Source organism: Salarias fasciatus, chromosome 22, assembly GCF_902148845.1.
Source record: "Salarias fasciatus chromosome 22, fSalaFa1.1, whole genome shotgun sequence".
Taxonomy (NCBI): Eukaryota; Metazoa; Chordata; class Actinopteri; order Blenniiformes; family Blenniidae; genus Salarias; species Salarias fasciatus.
This window is the reverse complement of record NC_043765.1, coordinates 7,000,892-7,027,487: the sequence shown is the minus strand read 5'-3', so window position 1 is coordinate 7,027,487 and position 26,596 is coordinate 7,000,892. Positions and strand designations below refer to the sequence as shown.

The 26,596-nt window shown below is 44.3% G+C and overlaps 1 protein-coding gene across 9 annotated transcripts; it reads right to left on the bottom strand.

The window, feature by feature from the left end:
• Window positions 1–1,026: 1,026 nt before the first annotated feature.
• ubap2l (ubiquitin associated protein 2-like) lies at window positions 1,027–26,127 on the bottom strand. Of its 9 annotated transcripts, XM_030120475.1 has the most exons (31): window positions 26,039–26,127; window positions 24,095–24,232; window positions 22,990–23,067; window positions 22,191–22,301; window positions 21,246–21,420; window positions 20,096–20,197; window positions 19,912–19,957; window positions 16,867–16,911; window positions 14,192–14,298; window positions 13,992–14,051; window positions 13,847–13,899; window positions 13,558–13,643; window positions 12,659–12,839; window positions 12,296–12,494; window positions 11,873–12,213; window positions 11,464–11,636; window positions 11,017–11,137; window positions 9,986–10,025; window positions 9,660–9,858; window positions 9,479–9,545; window positions 8,958–9,288; window positions 7,553–7,641; window positions 7,410–7,463; window positions 7,232–7,313; window positions 6,872–7,089; window positions 6,505–6,610; window positions 5,238–5,363; window positions 3,038–3,083; window positions 2,719–2,947; window positions 2,454–2,557; window positions 1,027–2,366 (listed from the first exon to the last, which is right to left on the bottom strand). In XM_030120475.1, the coding sequence occupies exons 2-30, from the start codon at window positions 24,185–24,187 to the stop codon at window positions 2,462–2,464; spliced, it is 3,654 nt and encodes a 1,217-aa protein (XP_029976335.1). In that variant the 5' UTR covers window positions 24,188–24,232; window positions 26,039–26,127; the 3' UTR covers window positions 1,027–2,366; window positions 2,454–2,461. The 9 variants fall into 9 exon arrangements, with proteins under 9 accessions (XP_029976335.1, XP_029976336.1, XP_029976333.1 ...); XM_030120476.1 differs by having other exon boundaries at window positions 1,028–2,557; window positions 2,719–2,913; window positions 3,016–3,083; XM_030120473.1 differs by having other exon boundaries at window positions 1,028–2,557.
• Between the last annotated feature and the right edge of the window lie 469 nt (window positions 26,128–26,596).

Below are 26,596 nucleotides of genomic sequence, written 5' to 3'. Positions count from 1 at the left end.
GGGCTCCATTAAAAGTTTTGTTCCTGTGATTAGTAGACAATCCATATTCTTATTAAACATGATTTATGTCCATGTTAAAATATCCCATGTAAATATTCACCAATTTGGACATTTGACATCAACACAGAACTAAAATGGGAAAACTAACAAGTCTAAAGATATAAACTAAACGTTTGCTTCTAAAACTGACATATTCAATCCAAAATATGAAAAAAGCATTTTATGTGAAAAGATTGTGAACCGCAGGGATAACGTTAGTTTTTACTGAAGCACCTCTATTTCATAAGTTTCTTTTTAACTGTGCAGAGAGAACTAGAAACCTATTTCAGCATAATATGAACAGGAAAGCCTTCAATAAATTCCTTATTTAAATTTCCACTTTAGTAGGTTTTAATAAAGCGGAAGTCAGCTCTAAAACTGTAGTCAAAGCTGAATGTAACAGATATTACACCTATTGTAGCAACTAATAATGTCTGAGAGCCGTACCAGTCATGATGCTTAATTAGTAGAAATGTGTTCTTCTCAGGAAATCTGGCCGCTAACAGGACTGCTGTGCACCAAAGATGGATGGTTAAGGAAGAGACAGATCAGGGGTCACCATAGCGGATCACGTACCTCCATCCCACTCCATTCAGACTCTACTGTAACTCAACAGCCATGTCCCTGACTCAATGAAGCTTCTGCTGTGAAATTAACATTAAAATTCTAAAAGTGAACATCTGGAGAAGGACTGGGTCTACAGTTGAATGTGGTCCTGCAGATGTTGGGTTATCTGGCCTCCGCTGCATCGTGTTGATCTTTCAGCATCACACACACACACACACACACACACACACACACACACACACACACACACACACACACACACACACACACACACACACACACACACACACACACACACACACACACACACACACACACATCCACACACTTAGGAGTGTCACTGCGAAAACAGTGTGAAGAAGAGGAAGTTGTGTATTTACAAGGCACATGAGAAATGGTTTCTTAAAAGACATTCACATCCAAAATGATGAAAATGTCTTTTTGTTGTTTATTTACTTAATATTTATATATTTTTACAAAATAAAAAAAATATATGAAAGAAAAAGCTAACAAGTCTGCAAGGATTCAAGAAGGACAAGGAGAAAGCCATCGAACAAACAGGGACTACAGTACTTGTGTTTTTTTTATATATGTACAAGACAAGTTTATCCATTTAAATCTTTTTTTTTAAAACGCACAGTACAAAAAGAAAAAAAAAATCACTGACAAAAAAAAAAAAAGAAAAAAAAAGAAAAGAAAAAAAAAAAAGAAAAAGAAAACCCAAAGTACAATTCTGTCCATCAGTATGCAGTTTTCCGTACATGTCAGGGGGACAGGTGGTGGAGCGGGGAGAAGGTGGGGGGGCCTCAGAGAACGGAATAAAAAATAAAACACACTGGAAGGCAGACTGGGTGTGCAATGGCCTTGGAACACATTCAACAACTTTCAGAGAGAGAGAGAAAAAAAAAAAAAAAACAGGCGGGAACGTTTGCAACGCACCGAGAGTCGGTGGGAACGGTTAAACTGTACAAAGCGCCGGGGGGGAATGAAAAAACCCTGTGCTAGGCGAAAAACAGAGCACAGCAACACAGCCGCAGCCTCCGTGTGTACAAACATGCACGCAGTCACATGACAAACACACTTTCCTCACAGTCCAAGCCAGTGAGCTCTTTTATATGTCTTTATATATAATATATCTATATTTGGTAAAAAATAAACTTCACAACTCTACCAATTTAGAGAATTGTTTTTTTCTTCAAAAATTAAAACAACATGAAAAAGAAAGACATTAAAGAGCAAATTGTGTTTGGATATTTTCGTGTGGGACTGGACAATTTCCACCAAAATTGTTGAGGAGGGGGAGTCGAGGGTGAGAAATACAAAACCAGCCTGTCCCCCCACCTTCAGGTATCACTTCAATCCTCCCCTTAAGCAAGAAGAAAAAAATAAAAAATAAAAGAGAGAGAGAGGAAGAGACAAAAAGAAAGAAGACCATACAGGAAATGTTCATTCTTTTAGAAAACAGTTCTATGTTACATACAAGTGAAAGAAAATGGGGAGTGGGTGGCTCGGGAGGGGGAGGGGGCGGGGTTAACACGATACATATTTCCCAACACTCAGTAATTCACCTGTTGACGGTGTTATTCTAGAACCCTTTGAACTCTGACCTCCCCTCGCGGCGAAGCCCTCCTCGTCCCTCCCGCCCGTCCATGCATGATACCGGCGCTCGCTCTCCCGGCGCGGCAGCTCCTCTGAGCGCCGGGCCGGGAGACTGGGGAGGGAATCTCAGCAGGAGGAAGAGGGAGTTTACATGTGGAGACCGTATGCAGAGCTACAGGTGAGCCCCCATCCCACCCCCCTCGTCCTACAAGCTCCTTGACACTGTGGCGGGAGGGGGGAGGGGCCTCGGCGGAGGTTAGTTTGCACCCCAGTTGTAGCTGTTGTAAGCCGACTTGTTGATCTGGGACTTCTGCTGAATGGAGGCGTTCTGGCTGCGCTGTCCAGTGCCGCTCTGCGGAGGGTGGAGATCAGGAGAGAGCCGTCACTTCAATGACACGACAAATCATGGAAACGTGGCAAGATGTAGTAATTCTCTCGACTCTGTGAGTTTACATGTCCTTCAGATCTCTTTGCTACATAAAGAAAATCTCTCGGCCAGAGCATGTCTGCTACCTGTCCGTCCTGCTGCAGGTGGTGGTGCAGAATCTGGGAGTGGGGCTGTTGGTGTGGGGCCAGGATGTGCATGAAGGGGGCCGGAGCGTAGCCGGCTGCAGCTGGGGGGTTGATGGGCCCGCCGCTCCCCAGCGCAGAGGGCAGGCTGAAGGAGGCCGCCGGCGTCCCGGCGTGGAAACCCTGCTTCTCAAACGACTGCAGGAGACAGCGAGGCCGAGAGACGTCAGGGCTGCATTCACCAAGAGTTAGGGGGAAAAATGTCAACTTCCTGTGAGGAAGGAAATGCTGTAGAATTACCTGTGTCTTTGTGTAAACAGACCCTGAAATATCTGGTACTCCTGTGTTGCTTGACGTCACAGAGACTCCTGCAGAGATGAGAGGAAAGAAGACAAACTTACTCGAGAAACATGTAAACAAACAGGAAAGCAAACAAACGCACTCTGACAGGCAACAAAAGCATGACTGCCAAATGACAAGATTTATTTATGTAGCAGAAGGTTTAACCTCAAAAAAAAAAAAGAACAGGAAATTCCATATATGAGCATGTATGTCCGCTCTTCTCTCAGATTTGCATATTTCCTCTTGGTGAGGACAGTAAGAGGCGAGTGGAGGCGATGAAGAGGGATGAGATGAGAGGAGGAGGAGGAGGGGGGGGAGGGGGACAGAAAGATGGAGGAGCAGCATGAGAGCCAGACAGCCATGGCGGCTCCAGTCTGACTGTATGTGGCAAACACGCCCCCGGCGTCGCCACCAAAACGGTGTGAAACTGGTGTGTGTGTGTGTGTCAAACAAGACGGGCAAATAACTCTTTATGATAAAAGAAGAGCTTTCTGCTGGTAAACTGTTCACTGATGGGAAAACATGGAAGTCAAATGTTGACCAGCCGGAAGGAGAAAGCACAAGTCCAGTGATTTGTTCAAAACTAGAACAGAACTTTACTGTCAAGCAAAAGCTTTGTGTTAAAAACCTGTCTGGTTTCACGTTACAGCAGCAATGACGCATCGACAAACAGAAACACTCCAAAAATAAGCATATCAACACCTTTTCCTGAGGAAAACTGCCAAATGTTTGTTACACTTTCTCAGATGTGCTGCCTGTTTTTTCCTTTCTTTTTTCTGTTTACAGGTTTTGGAGCATGAACCGCAGGAAACCGATGTGCAATTTCCGCTTTATTTCCCTAGAGCTTGCAAAACATTCAGCAAAAAAAAAAATCTAATTAATACCACAATGGTTCTGGGCTGCTGGGCTAACTTCTCCAGCTGAAGATGCTTTTTCTTCCTCATCAGGACCTCAGTGTTGTGACCGTGTCTGCAGTCACTGTCACAAGAAGTAACAGCAGTCGAAAATGGACGGTATGTGGTAGAATTTTGTGTCCTTTAGCAGATAAAATGGATGAATTCTTAATAACACAAAGATGCTTTGCTCTAGACACTACTGTTAATGATGGAAGTGAATATACACTCCTACTGCCGAGGTGGGAAGTGAAAGTACTCAGGGTGGGTCTGTTTCAGTCCTTTTCTTCTGCTCCATCAGGTTATCTCTTTATTTGAAGGAATCCATGATTATACGAGCCTCCGTCACACAGATCGAGGAGCTGGTGTTAGGCTTTGCTTCTTGTATGACAGCTACTGATTGATGCTTTCAATACGAAATAAAGGGAGATAATGATCACAGTGAAAACTGAACCGTTTATCACATTATGTGGTGCCAATTTGGAGTGATTCTAAGATAGAAGTGACAAAAAAAAAAAAAGTGTTGAACATGTTAGATTCCATGTGTGTATAACTTAGACCACGTCGACCCAACAGAAAGGAAATGATGAATTTGTTAGTATCAGTCCTTGAGGTTAGTGATTGAGATGCAACAGTCTGCAGACGCTGTGATGACTGAACCGTTCACGATGTGGATCATTCGTCCTGCGGGTACCGTGTGGCAGAGCGCACACTGAGCTTCAAACACTTTCAAGGTCCGCATTATTCGGATTCATTCCACTGACTTAAACCCATGTCATTCACAAGGACAGCCAACTTCTTCCTCTGCGAATACATACCAGTAATGGCAACATGAGTGAGGAGCAAGGCAAGACTCGAGGGAAAACGAAGCAGCCTCAATCAGAGCAACTCATAACCAGCATGGAGAAACCACAGTGTGAGGCCTTTTCTTTTTTTAGCTGTAAACCTGGTTGTTCCACAGCGTAGCAGACAAATCTGGCAGCACCGAATTGGACTGGTGATGAGTTACTCTGGGAGGAAAGGGGTAACAGAGGCAATGGCAGACGAGGCTTTAAGAGAGGCAGGCTGCACCGGGCTGTTTAAAAGCAGATGTGGTGACAGGGTCTTCGCACAGGCAACAGCTCTTCAGCGATGAGGCAAAGGAACAAGAGCAGAGAGGGAGAAAATGATGGCTGGTGACACAAGGAGGAAGATGGGAGGGACAGGGTGGTTGTTTCTCTTTTTTTTTTTTAATTCCCTTTTCTTCTTTTTTTTGTTTGTTTTAATTTGGCATGTGGCGGCACTCACCGACTCCAGGCCCGGTGACAGAGCTGGCTGGCTTGTTTTGTGCAGAAGCTGCGGCGGCCACGGCAGTGCCGTATCCGCCCTTACAGAAATCCCCACTCCCTGAAGCCTGGCCCACATCCTCATAGCCTGCAACAGTCAGACACACAGCCGCAGCCCACAGCATTAGACACACCAGGCAGGGGAGGCAGACCTGCCTCAGCTAGCAGTTGCAAATGATTTCCCAGTGTTGGTTTGACATTGCTCCGGACCGACGGGCGTCGCCAAACTCTGACAATACAGCCGATGCCAGCGGGAGGCGGGCGGCAAGCGCGTGAACGCTGACACCAGCTGCATTGTCTGTGTGGCGAAGCCTGTCAGTCCGGTCCGACGATCAGCTCAGAATCAACGCCAACATCATTTGCAAGTACTATCTGACCCAAGTCTGAGGGGAGGAGGTGAGGGAGGTGAGGCGGGGGGGGGGCAGGCAGGGGGCGTGTGTGGGAGGGGAGGGGAGGGAGTGGAGAGTTAGCTTGAGGTGGGTGATGGCAGAAAGCAGCAGATGGTTCAGCTTAGAACAAATAGGTGTGGCACATGTGACCAGAGGTGGATCGCTAAGTGATGAATAAAGTGCAAAAAGTAAAAAAAACAACAAAAAAAAACTGAAGTGAATCGAGTGACTGTGAAGATATCAGAAGCTCACTGGGGAAGATATGAAGCTGCTGCAGGAATCAGGGCGCAAACCGCAGCTGAATTAGCAGCAATAAGGAGATGAAGGATTCAGATGTAGATGTGTGCAGGTGATTTGGTGGATGATAAAGCCCCGAGGCAAACCTTCTGAAATGAGCAAAGCAAGCCATGGAAGACAGCAGAAAACCAACAAGTAACCCCTCTTAGTTATTTTACACTGGAATGTCCAGGCGCTACCGTTCAGCCCTCCTGTTGTCTTTTAATGGCCATCCAACATATTTCATCCCGAGAAGTCTTTAAGTATTATTTTTGTGAATTAAACATGTTCCTTCAGTGTGCAGGAAAATGAAAACTATGTGGTCAATCTGAAGACATTTCCACTCTGAGGTCGACAATCACATAACCCAACACAAGCGCGACAGCTCATAAACAAGCACCATGTTTATGCCTGTGGATGCAGCAGCGCTCAAAATATGAAATATGCACTCCACGCCAATAAGAAACCAAAGGGTTATTGTGGGAGTCATTGGTATGCAGGTAAACAGAGCGGGACCTGCATGACCCTCCCGACATGCCGTTTCAACACGGTTCAGTCCCTCACCAGTGCTGTATCCATGGGAACCGTAGCCACTGGCCTGCTGGAAGGCCGTGGCCGACGCGTTGACGCCGACATTCACACCGTGCTGTTTTGACGAGGTAGGAGCCACCTGGACAGGAAATTAAGAGGCCAGTAAGTCAACAAGCGGGGGAAAAAAAAAGTCTACTGAATAAAAAGAGAAACCTTAAATGTCAAAATATAAGCGACTCTTTACGGCTGCCTACAGGAATTTAGACAAACGGGCTCAGCATCACTTCATGATGAATTTCAGATCCGTGACGATTATGCTATGATGCTGGATTGTCTGAAGTTTTCAGGACTGAGCGAAATGAGGAAGAGAACAAGCCGTCACGGATGCAGTCGCTCTCACCGGAAACACAGCAGGTCCGTACTGGAAGGTATTGGGCAGGCCTGGCATGCCGGTGTAGTACGGGAGGCTCGTGTAGCTGTAGCCAGGCGGCAGCGCGGGGTTGAGGAACGGCTGCTGCGTCGTGTGATGCGTCTGCGTCTGATTCTGTTGCGTTTGCGCCAACGTGGTGGCGGGAGCCGGGGACGACGCGTCCCCTCGGCCGAACTTGGACAAGTCACCTGCAAAAGGACGACGGCATCAGTGTCAAGCAGACGAGCGACGGCTGTTATTGTTGCTTTTTCCATCCAAACACAAACTCGCTCCACTGTGCAGCGAATTGCATCACAAAGTAAAACTGCTTATAAGCAGGAGACGTCTCACCAGAGTACGGGTTGCTTGTCAGGCTGCCCTCTCTGCCAGTCAGTGCCGTCGTCGGAGTAGCAAAGGGAATGCTGTAGTAATCCTGGAGGAAACATTTCCACATTATATTAAGGCATTTATAACTCCGTCTTGTTTTCCTGGCACCGGTTTTGACACTTTCAGATCAAACCCAACCCACCAGCGGTATTCTCGTCTGCAGCATCTGTAGGTCATCGTAGCCGTACACCTGAGGCTGAGGGGGAAGCAGCGAACACGTCACACGCTTGGAAACCTCAAAGCACAACTGCTGCTCAAATTTAATTAACCCCAGTGCAAACTCACAGGGTACGCATGCAGTAGTCCAGGAGCCACAATGTAAGGGTTGGGCAGTAGAGGGGGCACTCCAGGTGGCAGGTTTGGAGGTGCTTTCCCTGGAAGCGCGAAGCAAAATACAACATCAGAAGCAAATTCAGTGTCCAAACAAGTTGGCGCTTTCACTAATTCCTCACACATAGATAACAATCCTGCAACAGTTTAAGGAAGGTGTTAAAATAAGCTGCAGGAATGAAAGATTTAAAAGAAAGGTTTACACTTCTAGCAAAATAGTACATCTCAGAAAATACACCACAATTAACAAAAACAAGCTGTAACAGTTCAGTCTTTTTAAAAATCAAGTTGCGATAATTATTCAATTTGGCCAACTCTTCTCAAGATACTGCTTTTTTATTTCATGGCCCTTAATCTCAAATGAATTTTTCAAGTACAATGTACATCTTTTTGTGGAATAATCTATACAATAAGCAAATTTTCAGTAGTACAAATCAAAATAGTATTTTATATTAAACCAAAATAAGCAACATAATGAGATAAATCTACATCCGATTAAAAGAAAACACATCTCTGCTTAATTCCTCAGGTTATCTGTGCAACTGTAGAGCAAAACCTCAACATCAGATTTACACATTTAACCCCATTGCCACTTGAAACGTGGTAGATGCCGTTTCATTGGCCGATTCAACCTCAAACACAGACCAACTGCATCAAAAACGAGCGCTACAAATTCCTCTGCGCTGCATCAATAAATGACGAGCCTGCATCGCTTCGCGTGACCCACAGAGCACCAGCAGAGGGAGCAGAGAAGACAACGGTCTCAGAGTGCAAGAGTGTTGGAGACAAAACCAGGCTCCAGATGAACAGAACAAAGCTCAATGAGTCAGAGACATGGAAACCAGAAACAATAAATGAAGAAATGGGAAAACAAATCATTGAACCCCAAGCAAACAACACATGCCACACAAAGACGCGTGGTTATCACTGTCATCACAGAACTTCTGAGCCACGATAGTCATATTTTAAGTTACTGAAATGCATCCAGGCTACAAAATAACACAAAACTCTCATGGGGACAAGATTAGAAGGGTAAATGTAGGTAACCTGGTCAAATAGTGTTAATTATGGATTAATGCAACTGCTAAACGTCTGATCTGATGCTTTCTCTGAGTTACAGGATTCCTACCTGCCATGTATGTTCTGACAACACAAATTAAACTGACATCCACAATGAAAACCTGACAGTGGCTAAATATATAGTAAAATACTGACACATCCACTGTAGCTATTGTGATGTCTTGACACAAAACTGCCAGGCTGCAATTAACTCACTGCTGCACTGACAGCAGGATTAGAAGGAAGGTTATATATGAGAAGTGACGAAATGCGTTCCCCTGAGGCGCTTGTATCATCTGACCTGAGGACGCTGCAGAGCCGCGTGACGACGAGGTTTGTGACGAGGGAATGGTCGAGGCCGTCGTGGAGACGGACACTGTGGCGGCGGCTGCAGCGGCTGGAGCCCCCATGGAGGCAGTGTTGAGGCCCATGGCCAGACTGCTGACGGGGCCGAGGCCGGAGGGGGCCGAAACCGTGGCGGAGCCCACCGCGGACCCCTGGGGAGCCCCGAGGGACACCTGAGCGGCCGCCACGGAGGAAGAGGAGGAGGGGACCGACGACGACGGAACGGCCGAGACCGAGGAGGGGAAGGATGAAGAGTGCAGGCTGGAGTCTCCGTCTACGCTGGGGTGCTGCAGAGACGGAAGGAGGAAGATGCGGTCAAGATTGATGAGATTACATTTCCATTAAGAGTCGGGCTAATGCGCCCGTCCACCGACACAGGAAATGTAGCTTCTTAGCAAAAGCTCAGAGGAGCAAATGATACCGTCTGATTGGTTAAAGCGGAATCTGCTTTATCACACCGACGCATGAGGCGCTCACCAGTAAGCTCGTGTTGGATGTCCTGACTGAAGACGGAGCAAGGCTGTTCTGTTGTGATGGGTGAGAGCTGCAAACATTTCAGGAAGATTGACAACAGTTATCAGTTATCGCAATACTTGAGTTCTCACAGACGCCATAACTCGAGATGCTATCGGTTCCTCGTGGCGGAGCTGCAGCGTACTTGTTGTGCTGGGGAGGGGGGATGGTGCTCGGAGGCAGGTCTTTATTATGCCCAAGACCGCTCAAGGATGTCTGATTGGACGTGGTCAACAAGGAGGCGGGGCCCGAGCCAGTGTCTGTCAACGTGCCCATGCTGGAGACGGACGAAGGCGCGACGGAGTCGGGCGCCGGCTTTACTGATACTGCAGAGCCTGCTGCAGCTAAGGAGACACAGGGAGACGGGAAAGACACAGAAATGAATCAAAGCCTGCAGAAATCGACAAAAACTGTGTGAAGCAATTTCAACAGTATTTAACGGGAGAAAAGAGACAGTAATTTGACACTTACCTTCCACAGATTGCGATGCTTGTATTGAACTGAAGCCATTCTGGAAGAGCAACAATGAAGGTGAGTTCACAGGTTTCCATGGAAACAGGCCATTGATAAAAACTTGGGGCTTGTCTGACTGAGAGACGGTCTCCAAGACGCTTGCTTGAAATGCAGAGCATCTTAGCATCGGGTCAGGTCTGACACCAGCGATGCATTACAATGAAACACAATGCAATACAACGACCGCGCCTGGAACAATGAGGGGCTCCAATAACACCATCTGCACCGAGTGTACACTTTATTAACAACACCTGCTCCCTGAGCACGCTGCACACTTCAGGTAATGACCTTGGGACGTTGGAACGGTGCATTACAACAAAGGTGCCGGCTGCAGGCTCATTTATGCATTACCACAGAGAGCAGTCCTGGTAGTAGAAGCTTACGAATATCTTACCTAGAAAAACAACATTTTTTCTTAGTATTTAGCAGACATATTACTAGAATTTTTCCAAACAGTAAATTTCACTTTTATCCTATTTATTAACTTATATTAAGGAGTAACGTCTCTATCAGGAGTTACCACCTTGATGTTAACAGCCTCCAGCTACACTATAATACAATCGTGATTAAATACTTTTTTCTCCCCTTGTCATTAAACTGTAACCAAAATAAATGCTTCAATGAGAGGCATTTCCAGGGTTTTATGTAAACTTGTGTGAAAAAAGTTCTCCAAAAAAGTTGTCACAGATAATGTCATTTCTGTCAAACTTCACAGAAATTCCAAACTTTGAGTAGGAAAAATACATTTTATGACTCACATCTCCTAAGAACAAGTCATAATTATTTGCCATAACGTAACTACTGTGTGTGACCCTTTCCAGTTGATTCAACTGTAAGCTGCACTGTAGCATCAAATACAGAGAGACGGCAAGGTCTGGCAAATACTGCAGGGGTCCATTATACTTTCATCTATTATTACAAATGCAGGAACTTGGAGGGGAAGGACTAAATATTCTAGTAAAAGTGATTAGGAGAAGATTAGTCCTCACTTTGGGCTGCATGTCTTTTTGCGGGGAGGAGGAAACTGAAGGTGGGTATCGGCGCGTCTGAGGCGGTCTCTGATCGTACATGTCCATCTGGCTGGAATTGGACAAAGCTGGAGTCGATTCACTGCAACGGCATTAAACAAAGCAAAGTTTGATTGGATTAGGTTTGTGTTCCTGACTTGAATAATGATGAAATTCATATTTAAACCCTTTTTTTAAAAAGCTCAACCATGCAGCTAAAATCATTAATGCCCATTACACAAAACAAGGGCTGCATAGCAAAAGAAAACAAAGCTTAAAATTCTCTATGGATGATCAAAGTGAAAAAACAGACGCAGATGTGAAGGAACAATAAGGTATCATCCAGCAAACTGGTGTAGCATTAATCAGCCAAATTAATCATTCCATTCGTGTAGCCTGCATATAAAGAGGAAATCCACATGCACCGACCTGTTGGGGCTGGTGTAGAGACTGTTCTGGACCTGGTTGCCTGGTGTGGTGGTGCTAGACGTAGACTCGTACTCCGGCAGGACGGGCTCCGACCCAAACTGCAGCGCTCCAAACTGGAGATTAAGGCCTGAGATGTCTGTTGAGCCAGGCATCTCCACCGCCATGGCAGGAATCTGAGGGCAGAGAGAGGCCCTTCGTCAACTCTAAAGCCTGCTATCGGTATTTTTTCAAAACTCTTCAGTTAAATGATTTCTTTCACACTTAGTACACAAATAAAACAATGTATGTTGATCAGCCGCGTAGCATGCATATTATCAGTGAGTCCAGGGTGATTGATTGTCGAGATTGTTGCAGGTTTTCAAAAAAAAGATGGGATGCTTCAAAACTGAATTTTTTTTACAAAAGTTACCTTTGTCGTGATGGAGGTCCTCTTCTTCTGCTGTTTGAGTTTGTGTTGTTGCAGCGGCAGCGGACTCGAGCCCTGCGCGTCTGATGAACTCGGTGAAACCTGCTGAACAAGCGAGGGAACTGCTGCCATTTTGGGGAGGGAGGAAGCAGGCGGAGGCACCACATGGGGCGAGGATGTCGTCTGTTGCGCTAGGGAAGAGGGCGAGGAGACAGAAGAGGAAGGAGGCAGGCCTTTGTCCTGCAGGAAAACATCCAACATGGACGAGGTTGAGGTGGCGGCCTGGTAGGGCTGCCGCTTTGTAAAGGGCGTGTGGATCGCAGACTCCGTCTGAGTCTTCATGTCTAGACAAAGAAAGAAAGTCAGTTAGACTAAAAAAAAAAAAAAAACTGTATTTTGGCGATTGATAAACGCCATTGATCTCACCGTATTGAGCCAGAGAGGCGGCACTGGTGTCCCAGGAGGAGGGGGCTGTGTTGGGGGGTCCAGTCTGGGAGTGCTGAGCTGCCAGCTGAGCCAGAGCCTGGGCTGTTTTATACTGCTCCAGGAACTGGGAGCCGGTGGTGCCTGAGCTCGCTCCTTTAGGGTCCCCGACCTCCCCGAATCCCTTGCTCAGCATGCTGACCTGCAGCGTGAAAACACAACACAAATGTCACCAGAGATGCAGTCAATGGCCACACGCTGACAGAGTTACGCCACAGCTTCAATCGTGCTTTAATACCAATGTGGTTAGGAAACGGCTGAGACAACAGCCGTCGCAAAGCGACACGCTGCAGCCATGTGTCTCACCATGTTGTGCTGGGAGTACGGGGCGCTGGAGGATGTTTGAGAGAGTGGCACCCCTTGCTTGGAGTTGCTGAAAACCAGTGATTGGGACAGTGAGGGGGGCTGGGCGGCCTCCATGGGGGCAGCTTCTGTCTCAGAGGAGGACGAGGGGGGAGTCTTCCCCAGAAGCACTGCGATGTCAATCCTACAGCGACGACGACAACAAAACAACGACCAACATGACCTCTGCGTTTCCCTCGATGACAGTTTTTTTTAATTACTCATTCTCAGTTGATTAACCTGAAGATTTTTCTTCGTCAAGCCACAGGGGATCAATTTGAGGGAATTTTTTTTTGTACACTCAATTATTGCATTTTGTCACAATATAAAAGAGAGGGTTCATGGTTGAGACATCGGCATTTCTCGAGTTTGTTACCAGGTATTATAAATATTTACAACCATATGCAGTCCAATAAAATTGTGTAAACTGAAAAATGTCAGGGGAACAGTTAGGGCTGGAAGTCAGTGACTGAACTCTGACTGGTTCGAATCCCAGCCCTGACTGGTCTCTGCTGGGAGCTGCCAAGACTCTCTCCTTCCCTCTTATTGAGAAATGTTAATTGTATGTCGAAGTTACAATCTAACCTTCAAACTGCAATTTTGTTTCTGAAAAAGCCCCTAAAAAAAAAAAAAAAAAAAAAAACACTCGGTGCACAATAGAGCATAAAAGGGAAACTAGAACTAATCTTTGCTTCTGAAGAGCTGGAGCCAGTCAATGCTTTCCATTTGTATTCAATATGCATATTTAGTCTTTAAAGAGGGAAAAGAAATTAGAAGGAGAAAGCTTGTAAACACAATAAACTCTGCTCACCGGCCAATGTTCCAATCAATCAGAGAGTTTTGAGTTTGCTGAAGCGACTCACCTCTGTCCTTTGGTGATGGTCACATTCTCTTGAGGAAGAGGCATCGACGCCACGCTGGAAGCTGTAAATACCTTGGGCTCTGAAAGCTGCGGAGGAAATGATGGCAGAAAAAGAGGAGCAGTTATAATTGGAAGGGTAAACATGGAGGACTAATAATAAAAACATTTCCCATCGGCGACGGCGCTGTGAAATCTGCTGAGGCTCCGATTATTCAACAGAAGTGGTCACAGCGGTCACAGATTTGCACGTTTTTAACATGTGAATGTGGCGAGAGCCCTGAAACACGCACATCTTCATTATATTCCTCAGTGCCCCACTCCTCCGCTGCAGACCTCCAGGCACCTGCAAGCCAGAGAGACACCGTTCAATACTATTAGAGAGCTTCAAACAGAATGAGGAATGCACAAAAAAACAAGAGAAAAAGAAAGGCTTACCAGGAGCAGAGTCGAACTTGGGTGGATAATTCGTTCCCTCTCCTGCAGAATACTCCAACCCTGGAGACGAGGAGAGAGGCGATGAGTTACTGCAGTGTAACCTGCAACTTGTAGTAGTTTTAACAAGAGTCTTTACATTTGTTGCACTATAAAAAGAAGATCTTCTTACTGGGGAGCAATTTCCTAATAACTGAACTTACTTGCTCCCTCCTCCATCTCCATATTTCCCGTGTTGTTCCAGGTACTGCCCCCTCCATAGTTTTCTTCTGTCTGGGCCGGCTCCGCATAGTCCGCAGGGTTGAACGTTCTGGTAAAGAGAAGAGTCGGAAACTGAATGTGTGCACTGAGATTCCCAAACCGCGGCGCGTGGACCGACTGCAGGAGCAGAAGCCAAGAAGAGAAAATGAAGGGAAGACACAAACATACCTCTTATAACTAGAGCCACACAATTTTGGAAAAGCATTCGATAGTTTATTCTTTCCCCCCCCCCAAACATCCATGCTGCAGTGTCCTGGTTCAGTAATCAATTATGTGTTTACAGGCTTTGTCCAGTTAAATAGAGATCTGGTTTATTTATTGCTGTTTTGTGGTGTTCGTGCATTTCACAGACTTATGTGAAGTAATGAACAGCAGGTCTCCATGTTTTTCTCAACAACTGATACAGTTCAATTGAAGTATGAACAAAGCACAGAATAAAGCTCTGCAAACAATACAAGCATGAGAACATGACTGACTTCAAAGCTCGGCATCCTCGCAGCAGATCGCAGTGCTCCGTTACATTTAACACTACACACACAACGCTACAGTTATTTTGTAGAGTTTATATCAAAACAACAATCCAGCATCCAGTTTTGTTCCTCCATGTTCTGTGCTGTTAAAGATGCCAATGCAAGCACAAAGTGAACCAACCCGGTCAAGATGCTAAATATTCTTTATTTCCACCTTTACACCTCAGGTTGTGTTTTGTCTGTTGTGTGCTTTCTGCGATAGAGCTCAGAGTATTTGAATCCTGCAGCACGGTAAACACATGGGCCAGAATAATTCAGAAATCAAGCCTCGGTTCACTTCCAAACACACACTGGTGCAGCGTGCTTGAAATATGACCCCCGTACAGGACGGAGGCCTCCAAATGAAACCAGCACAGGATGCAACAGGCTGCAGAGATGACACAGCCCTGTAACGCGGCTTTTAATGCAGGTACAAAGTGTTGATTTCTGCTCGTCTTTTGACTCCTTTCAGGTTTTAAATGGATTCACAGTCGATACAAAAACAGCCGTAATCCACCAAAGATAGCTGAAGTACAGCCACAGAAGTAAAAAGTCAAAGTTTTAAATACTTCAACAGCCAGTGTGTTTTATTTACATCTTTTTGTCTGTGTTCAAAGGTGCTGGTGTGAGTACAAAGTCAATCGAGCATCAGTATCATCTTCTTTAATCCTGTTCAGGACAAACAAGTGTGATAGATGAAGTTGGGATGTTCTGAGTGACTAATTTCCATTTTCACTAAAATAACAATTCAACTTCTCTAACAAGGGGGAAACGCTGAGAAAATGTGAAAATTTGGCACAGTGTAGTCCAGTTCAACATTCTCTATTAGTTTCATAAAGCTTTAACGGCTTGGTGCAGATCAATTTCGACACTGATTTTCAGTGACTACACATTGTAATTATACTGATGATAATTTAACATGCACAGATGTATTAGAAGGTAGGGCGAGAGTAATTTTTAGGTTTTACAGTACAAAATTTTAAGGCAGCATTTTCCTTGATCCACACAAGAGGATCCTGAATCCATCAGGCTGTTCGAGGTCAATTCTGACCCACATGTGACCCCAATGTACAAATATTTTTACCAAAATGTATCAGAAAGTAAAATATTTAAATTTCTGCGTTTCATAGTAAAATAGTTACCACTGAATGGGCGGTGACGTTACGGTGAAGTGGGTTTGTACATAAATAAAACATTGTTTGACCAATATATTTACATATTTCTTGCACTGACACACTGCAAAGATGGGGGAACAACACTATCTAGTATGACCCGAGAAACTCAACTTGCTATAATCATCTAAAAAGGCTTCATAGTTTGAGCCTCAGTGGCATCAGTTCTCTTCAGCTTGAGCGAAATGCTTCCTATTAATATATTGAAAGGTGTGTGATATATGTAGATACATCATTAAAGGTGGGAAACATCCTGCCTGCTTAGCTTAATTTACTTTAGTTGAAACCGCACTTCCTGCAGTGTGATTACATATTTGCATATCATAACACTGATGCTCGGCAGTACGTCATACAGCCTTAGTTACAGCTGACCTAGTACAAGTGAAATTTATGCTTTCACTCTGAACTACGAACACAGTTTGAATAAATGTCATTTCAAGCTGCCATTATGAGCTTTACTTGAAAGAAACACTTGAGAAAAGAAAAACCAGAGTTGTAGGAAAGGAAAAATAAAACCCCGAGATGAAGCCATTACCAGCTTTCAGTTTGTGCATCAAAAATAAAGAGGCAATTGAAGTTTTTGTAGTTCCTCGGCAACTCTTTCCTGGCACGGCATGCGTTTCATTAATGTGACACATCCGTGTAAACCGAGAAAATTACAGCTGGTGCAACCTAGCAACATGATCATGTGCAACACTTACTCTTTGGCGTTAAAGCCAAGCAGCTTTCATCATTTGTCTGAAATCCTTCCTGTGCAAATGAGTTTACGGCTGGCACAAACAGATTTTATACTAAGATTCAGGAAGACCAGATTTGATTCACACCCTATTAATAGAAGGAGTAGCAACATTTTCTGTTTTGATAAGATCCTGTTTGAAGGCTCAAAAAAATGCTCAAAAAGCAGAGTAACAGACACACCGGAGGCGATTCACTCACCTCTCACCTTCTGCAAAATCATATCTGGGCCCCTTATCAATCTGGCTTTAGAAGAAAAATAACAGCAACAATTACAAGAGGAACAACAAAGTCAAAGTAAAGAACAAAGTTTTTCACACCGCAGCTCAACATAGCAGCAGCAGCAGCAGCAGCAGCCCTCAAGCTGCCTGTGCCAGCACTGTGAAAACCACTCGACACCGGTCAGTCACACCGCAAGGCCAAAGCAAGCCAGGGAACTTTTAGTCGCTCGCAGTGGGTCGATGCAACGTCAGACAGACCCAACTTGCAACTGGCTACATAATGCAACCACAAAAACTGCAGTCAAACGATAGCAGCGGTGCAACAAGTATTTCTGCTGGAAACGACCTTAAAAATTCAATACCGAGGTTCACGAGCCAGACAAAAGACAAAACATGCACACAAGATGCTTCTGGCAAATACAAGTCTGTCACTGGAGAAAAACCCCAAGTGAATCTCACTCTTTTACAGAGTTTGCAAGTTAAAAATGTCAACTGAATACAGTCTGATTGAACTAACTGATCAGTGGAAAATCAATTACTTTCTTCTTCGGCTGTTATGAACCCGGAGGCACACGAGCAGCAAAATGCAAACAGTTTCTTTTTCTGCAAACGTGACTTACAGATCAGAAACACAGAGCCAGCAGCTAACAGTTATGTCAAAGAGGCGGCAGCGCCTTGAGCCATCCGATGCTGTGGTACCAGTGAAAACGGCTCCCTACATAATAAACAGAGCTTTCATTCTGAGCGCTAACAGTTCAGCGCATTGCACATCATCGCAGCGGCAATACATCCCGTGTGAATATACAGAGGATCTGAATCAAGCCGTTCCTTTAGCTTTTGTGTAAAGTGACAGCTGTTTAATAACCGAGTCATTGAGTGAGCTTCACCCATCACATTAAATACCAGTTTCACTGAATGAACGCCACTTTTCTCTTCTTAAAGGCTCTGCCTTTAATCAACACTTTTTGAGGGGGGTTCTGATTAAGCTAACGGTGTCTGTGAAAGTGAGAGAACCTGATTGTGTTCAAGATAAACACAGGATATAACAGTTTACAACAAGACATGCTGCATAAAAACTTCACGATGCTGTGATAAGTGTGTACAACTGTCTGTGCCCAGTGGTGGGCTGGGTCCTGTCCGGGGTGCGCCCTGTTTTTGCCCACCATTAGCTGGGTTCTGCTCCAACACAGAATGAGCCCAAGTTGGATCAAGCCACACAGAAGATGTATGAATAAACTCACTTTCCTCTCCAGCTTTGGTGCAGGCTGCCAGTGTCAGACAGGAGCAGCATTTACCACAATCATTTCATAAACTAATCTCAAACATTTAATTACAGGCAGCTTTTGTTGGAGCTTGTAACAACTTGCTATCACTGGAGGAAGCTGGCAGCATTTTAAAAACATTGCATGGCCGTATAAGAGACTGCAGACACTAATGTTTCCTATGTTTATATGCTTTAAACCGGTCTATGATCACAGACTGGCTTTTTTTCTGCAGAGAATAAACACTCCTGCTTGTTTAAAAACATTTGATACAAGAACAATATGTCTTCTTAGCTATTGTTAGAAATTCTCAGAAGAAATGAACAAAATACAAATTAATTTGCTAATTTCCTGACTTGTCGTTCATCTTTTGTCCAACTTTAAAGCAAATCTCTGATCAGTATTGAAGAGCAGCACTCACAATTTTCCTTTTAATTTGACGCATGCTTTGATTTATAATTAGAAAATCTGTACGTGAGATGAATCACAAATTGCCTTAGCATCTCTTGAAGAGCAACAAAACACAAATCTGACCTGAACATCCTCAAAACACAACAATAAACGGACTGCAGGCTTTTCATACTTGAAGGCTGCTTCTTTTCCAGCCAAGACAAGACCGAGATACACCGATGCCGAGCTGATAAACTGACTGCAAATGCAACAGATCCCTCTGTGTACTGATGCAGTTAACCAAAAGAACTAAGACATCTCAGCTTGCACTGCATGATCACACATACACAGCCCCATCAATCAAGTCTCCAACTACATGACCCTCTTAGAATCTGGATGGAAAACCGACGCATGAGCCAATATCTGGGTCAAAGAATGAAAACGCTGAAACACAGAGGTTTAAAAGTGAAGAATTATTCCACAGGTTCACAGCCCATAAGGATCTTGCATGAGGTTATATAACCTTATTGTTTGCATGCAAGCATGCCTGAACTATAATAAAAGCTCTCAGTTAGGCTCTGGTCATCCACTTAGCCTCTGAATGTCAGTGTAGGATCATCACACTGTACGCTCACGGAAATTTCCCTGTTGTTTTGAAGTGCACGGTTAATGCTTTAAAGATCAGACGAAGCCTTAGTGCAGGGAAAACCATGCCGCTCTTGACCTCAAGAGCAGGAGACACAAAAACAAGTCACCTGTGCTTCTTTAGCAGACCCTAAGAAGATTTAAAAAATCTGCAACATCACATTGCACCTGACTGCTTATGCTTGTTGTGACGAAATCCGGCAGATTGCACTGCGGCAGCTCAAGCTTTGCTGCAACGTAGCATATAAAGTGACAATGAAATGAGTCAAGAATGCCAACAGAGGAGAGGAAAAAGTACTTCCTCTGTTCCGACTCCTCACTGTGAGACGCCAACTCATCAACTGACATGTTATTAATGGCACCCAAGTGCGCGCACGCACGCACACACACACACAGACACAGACATACACACAAACTGGCAAAACACAAACTGAACAATGCTATAGCCCAGGGCCAGAGAGCAGAGACTTCAAGGATTACCAGCGGGGCCTCTGACACCCTCCTTAGTGTTTGTATCCAAATTTCACTCTAAATAAAATGTTTAGACATATCACACTCTGTTGCGAGGTGCAGCCCACGCTGTTGCATCCCATTGGCTGCTGTATGTCCGCCCTCCGTTGGATTAAAGCTAAACAATAGGTTGGGGTCCTGCTCTCTGGTGACCATGGCAACAGGTAGAAGTGGAACAAAAGGCCCTCTGGATTTAGGCAATGCAGGTATTCCCTTACCCCATGCCCTGCGCCGAGAACCTGCCGCCTCGCCGTCCAGATACTCCTGAGGAGACAATGAGAGCTCGAGTCAGTCTTCGTTTGACAACAATGATTCCAAAAACGAACTTTAAACACATAAGAACCACGGCTGTTTTGACGAGATACGTTTCATTGAGGAAATCCACCAAATAGGATTACTTACCAACGCTTCCCCTTCCTCTGCCTCTTCCCCTTCGGCCTCGGTCTGCTCCTCTTCCAGCGCCTCCAGCTTTGCCTCCATCCAGACCGTTCTCCTGACCACGAACTTCAGGAAGGGAGGAGGGACACACATCAGATTTACATTCTGCATTGCATCCATATTACAAAGTTGATCAGTATTACTAGCGAACAGGAAGACTCTGTAAAACTGGTACCGCATTAAAACCCTGAGTGGCTCTTCATTCAAGAATGAAGATGAATGATTAATCTTATTCCGGCCAACAGCCCACAGAGTTCTTCCTGCAGGGCTTCAGACAGGACCGAGAAATACCTCCTGGTGTTATGTAAGTAATGAAATAATAGAAGCATGCAAGGCAACAAGATGTATTCAAACACAGAAACTGCTGTTGTGTCGATAAATTATCAAGTTAGCGAGATACTTTTAGGGATTTTACCAAGCCATGCTTCTGTTTATCTGATCCAAACAAACAGAAAACATGCAATAAAGTGCTGCTGCTTGCACGCACACACGCAGAAAAAAAAAAAAAAAAAAAAAAAAAATCTACGTACTGCTGCACAAAAACATTTCAACCATTTTATCCTTTCTTTTTAATGCAACTATGAAAAACCGTAAATATGACAAAGAAGAATAGAGGGAGAAAGTGTTAATTGCATAATCAATACTTTATAAAGGAAAATGTAACAAAACAATCTGATAATATGGGTGGAGACGTGCAGTCAGTCATTTACTACACATAACAGAGGAAGAAGGGACTGTGCACGGTAAGAAGAGCGACACGTAATTATGGAAGTCACCCACAATTTCATTTAAATGCGTAGAAACAGACGAGCACTTCCTGTGATTAATCGATAAAGGATCTTGAAGCCAGTTGTAGTGCCTAAAAAGCTCAGGGACTAGTCTGAGAATAGTCTGTTATGATCCTCAAAAGCTATTAAAGGTGAAGACATTATGGAATCCTAAACGTACCACATGAACATCAAATTGAATGAATTTGGGACTTGTTTTCTTTAATAGGTAGAAAGCCAAGAAACTAAGTAAAAGTTAAGTAAAGATGAGGATCAGCAAATTAATTTGCAATAATGTTGGTAAAAACAAGCGTATCCGTGTGGAAGGATGACTGGAAGACACTCACACTCTCGTCCCCTGCTGGCTCCGCGGCCCTTGCGTGGAGCCCCCCCTCGACGACGTGCTGCGTCTTTTTCTGCTCCTTTCTCTCTGTTCTCTTTTCCTTCCTCTCCGGTTTCTGCCTGGCTGGTCTCCTTCTGACCCGACATCCCTTTCTTCTTTCCAACCATTTCCCAGGAGTCCTTCAGAAATAAATACAGCATTATAACCTTGTTCCCTTTAGGTCAGAGCATTAAAGAACCAACAGTGTTTGTATTTAGTCACTCGGACTGAAAGAAAAAGAGCGCGAGGGTCACTTGTTTAAGTGATAGCGCTTCTTTCAGGCAAGCTAGGTATAGAAAACGGCTCCTGGTGGAATTATAATTACTCCAGATATGGCAACTCTACATCTGACCACTTATAGGATTGTCCCTGTGACACAGCACTTTAGCTATATATACAGCGATCTTTCCTTCACTGAGCCGATATCTTGTCAATCCAGGGAACCGACAAGCTCGTATCAGTTGTGATTAATGTGCTGCCAAGATGCATTTCCACTCTGATTGGATGAATTTCTGCTCATCTTCTACGATTTGCTGCTGCCATGATCAGTGCTGCAGTTGAGTCCCACGGCCAAATCGCACTCCAATCAAAAAATAATGAAGGGACCATTGCAGCTAGCTTATTAAATAAATACATTTAACTGAGGTGTGACAATACATTTTACTATCACACATTTATAATTAAAAATCAAATTTAATGCCACAGCACTCATTTTGACACCATACAGGAGACATCCTGACTGAAAATGTGTTTCCAGTGAACTCCTCCTTCAGTTTCTACGGTAAAACTCTGTCCATGTTGACACCGAGCTCAGAGAGTTCTGACTTGTACAGTTTGTCCACGATCAGCTAGCTCATGCAGGGGAGCACTGATGTCTCCAGAATGATATCCTCACAAAGCCAATACTCACAGTGTCTGGGCTACCCTCCAGCAACACGTTGATGGCTCTGTTAACATCCCCATTGCAGTCGTGCAGTGCGATCATAGACTCATCTTGGTCCTTGCCCGTGATGTCAATCAGCTGGAAAAGAAACAGTAATTACAGCGAGGTTAGCGCCATCTGACAGTTGTAGTGTCACATCATTTTTGGGGGTGGAAAAAAAAAGCAAACTGACATTTTTACATTTTCTACATAAAGTGTAAAATAAACTTCAGTGTTTTGACAGATAAGAAAACAGTGTTTAAGTATCTATTGTGACAAAGAAGTGTGAATGAAGATGGAGTTGTCCAGTCTTTTCCAGACAGCCTAAGAGTTTCATAGATCAGAAGGTCTGAACGACTGTTCAACTGGAGTTCAAGACTCTAAATGATATTTTTGGGTCTCTTTTTTGTTACATTTCTGTTCAGTCGATGTTGACATATCGAACAACTTATATCAATACGTATATCAATACTGGATTTTGTGGAATTTTGTCAGAAAAGTAAAAGGGATTTGAAGTCTCACTACGTTGAAAATGTTAAACATATAAAAGCTTAGACACACTGCCAGCAATCATTCAGTTCACAAGGAAATTGATTTAAATTTTTCCGACTCTGGTATTGACGTCAGCTTCAATTTAACACACTGAATAGACTGACTTTTTGGTATCTGGATGGCATTTGACAAAACGAATATGTAAAGTATAACAACACACTAATAAAACACAAGATGGTGATTCTTTACAATGAATCAAGTGAACAGCAAAACAGGAAGAGGTCCATCTGCTCACCTGTTTGACCTTCTCTTCAAAGTCCGCATCATTGTGGTCTGAGATCATCTGTGCGAGTCGGATCTGCTCTGCGGTAGCCTGTTCAGAGTGGAGTACAAAACAGCCAACATTTGCATCAACAAGCACAAAATTTGCATCTTTTTCAAAACCCAACCAGAATCTTATTTAGACATCTGTAAAATTCCTACTGGAGCTTAATCGTTATTGTGAGCTGACAAAATTCAACAATTTTGATGTTGATGCTTCAGTTTTAGACAGCTGGTGATTACTGTACAAATATACTGGTTTTGTTTGTTAAGCATTTTTGTGATGGAAAAGAATTGAAAGAAAAAAAACATTGCTACCCTGCACTGCTAAAACTGCAAATTGGAAAAAACAAATTACATAACATTAGTTAATCACATATTGTTTTTTGGCATTTATTATAAGTCATTCAGTCTGTCATAAATACAATCAGTCTGCATCAACAACCTCATAAAAACTAGCAGACAATATTATGGCTGATGACTAACCCCACTTAAATAAATGGCTACGGTAGAATTAATATTGAAATCAGAAAAACCACAGTATATCAGAACTACACGCTTTGCCTTTTGTTTACAGCCGGATGGCAATATTGTCAAACCCACAATTACATCATTACACGCAGATAAAACAACATGCATTAGATGTAGAGGTGAATGCTTAAATTCTTGCTAACGTAATTCACATAACAAAAGTGCCCATGCAGCTACTTTAAGTTAGTAAATGAACATATCTGCAATCCTTAAATATTAAAATCTTTGACTTCTCCCCTAATTCTCAAAATATAGGGTCAACCTTCAGGATCATCTTGTGATAGGCGCCTAATTTTGGTCCCCTTGAAACATCAAAAAAGCTGCGCCGGAGGTTTGACCTCAAATGCCACAACACCTTTTACTGTGCGCTAACTTGAGGTATACATGTGATATCTGCTGCTATACGAAACACACTGTGCCGATTGTTGATGTACAACAAACTGAAAACGACAAAATGATAAGGAAAGACAAACCCAAAGCTTATATTCCACACTCAATGCGATCATTGTGCATGTGGGCAGTGTGACAAGCGGAGAGAGGGAGGGTACCTGAGGCCTCTGCTTGTGCTGTGTCTGGCTCTGTGTCTGGCCCTGTGTCTGCTCCCAGCTGCCCCGGGCTCGGTTTCCGCCCATGGACGTCATGATTTACAGTATATACAAATAACAGTATTTACAAAGGAATAACACCTGTGGAGAGAGGGATGACAGAGGCATTAAAGATTTGTGACACTGGCCTACTTCTGTCCTGCTGCATTTCAGTACTACTTCCTCAATCTGCCTGGTAGCTCATTGTCTAATACTGAGGAAGTTGGCATTGGTATGAGCTTAGCTCTCAGAGACGCCCAGAAAATGTTGACAAAGGGTGTTTTACTGCCCCTCTTTAAGAGGACAACTGAAACTGAGGAGACGCGCGAGTTTGACCCGGGAAACAAGAGTGTCGTGGTGCACAATATGCTGCTGCACACAAAGCTAATCAGTGCAGAGCGCTGGTCGACTTATTTACTTCTGCAGATCATGATGCAACGTTTCAGTGTTTAGTAATCCCCAGTGTTTTACTTCACCCAGACAGGGAGAGCCCACCATACTGTGATTTGTCCCACCAAAGTGAACAGCTAGTATTTCTGTACTTGTGGTACAAACAGCTGTGTTTTCTCACAGTTTCAACAAGATATCTCAAGCTAAGTGAATGCACCAGGCAACCGTAAAGTAAAATACATTTTCCACTGGGAGATGGGACAGCCTCAAGGGTCCAGGCTTGCCTCATCAACCACAATCCTTTATTTTATTTGATGGATGTGAAACACTTTCTCCAATGACCAAATGCCCTGATCACTGTACCACGAAAATCATTCGGAATATATAAAACAGATCACGAAATATTTTAAAAAGTTTTCTTGATTAAATAAACACTAATTTATGGCAGACATCTGGGTACAAAGAACCAAGGGGTGGCTGCAAGAAGGGGGCTAACAGATGAAGCCCTCAGCCCTCAAACTGAAGACTTCAACCAGGAAAGTAACGGGTCAATTAATCCGAAATGCATTTAGATACGAGTCCAAGGGGGGCTTACAGCTATCAATGAAATCGATTAAAAATTTACGGGAGTAGATGAATCAGAGACAAGCTGCAACCACATACTTCAACCTGTCAAGTGCATCACTGCTCGATCACAAATTGTTAACCTTGATATCGACACAGCAACTCCTTAATCTCGCACACGTTACGTAAAAGCCTATTTTGACTAGCCCACAAACAAGCCCGAAGCCAGGGCCCGTCGCACCGGAGCCATTCTCACTAGCCAGCCACATGGCCAAAACGCTAGCCGAACTAGCTAATACTTGAGGGGGGGAAAGCATCCAGCTCCGAAGCCTCGGTGGGCTTCCGCCTCTCAGGGCTTCGCCTCATGGCGACAGCGAGGCCAACTTTACCAGCTAACACACAAAGCTGCGCTGCCGGGGTTAGCCCACTTAGCTTCGTAGCACACAAGTTAATTAGCTGAGCAACTCGTAGCGGGCTGCGGGGTTTCCAGGAGCCTCCAGACAAACCCAAAAACGCCCATGCCGCCCCGCTGCCACTAGTTATCCGCTAACCACCATGCTAACTTAACCAAACTGCCGTCGCCCCGCACTGCTAGATGCCGTTAGCCACATTAGCAAATTAGCAAGTGTATATACTGCACCGCCGCTCCGGGACATCTACAGCAGGCAATGGAGCCGGCACAGCCTGATTCCCGGGATGTGGACAGAGAAACACCGAGGCTAGAGGAAGGCCTGCAGGCCCCTAAAATGAAAATAAATAACAGGCGATACTGACCAGAAACCCTGCTCAATAATACACTCTGCTACCCAACCGGCCGACAAGTGGCCTCCCTGTCGACCTTCGAGCCGGATTAAGGACGGGAAACAAGCCCTCAACCTGAAGTTTATACAACTATATGGATAAAATAAGACGAGCCGACTCGCTCACACAATAAGCGAGAGACTGTGAATTTACCTGTTTCTTTTCCACTCTGACACCACGGAGAGCTGAGTCACGTGGTCCTCAGAGCGCTTCGAGGAAACAGGAGCCGCACCACGTGACCGCTCCCACTAATATACTTTATTCCATCAACGAGGACCTGGCATGTCAGAGCAGGGACACACACGCACACACGCACACACGCACACACACACGCACGCACACACACACACACACACACACACACACACACACACACACACACACAACAATGCATCATGCATCCATGTTAACCCTATAACCTAGTGGGGTCAAACCCATTTTGGTTCATGGGCCACAGACAACCCACTTTCATCTTGAGTGGACTGAAGCAGTCAAATAGTGCCATAATAACCTTTAAACTTAAACTTTATAGATGTTCTATACATTATAAAAATATATGTATTTTCCCAAAACCAAACTTACTCTCAAAAATGACAATAATCTCAATATAAGGGCATTTTTAATAATATCCTCTGATAAACAAATATAATCAAAATGTGCAAAAAAGTTCTCCGAGAACTGTTGGATGATACATGTGTTTACAAACTCCCC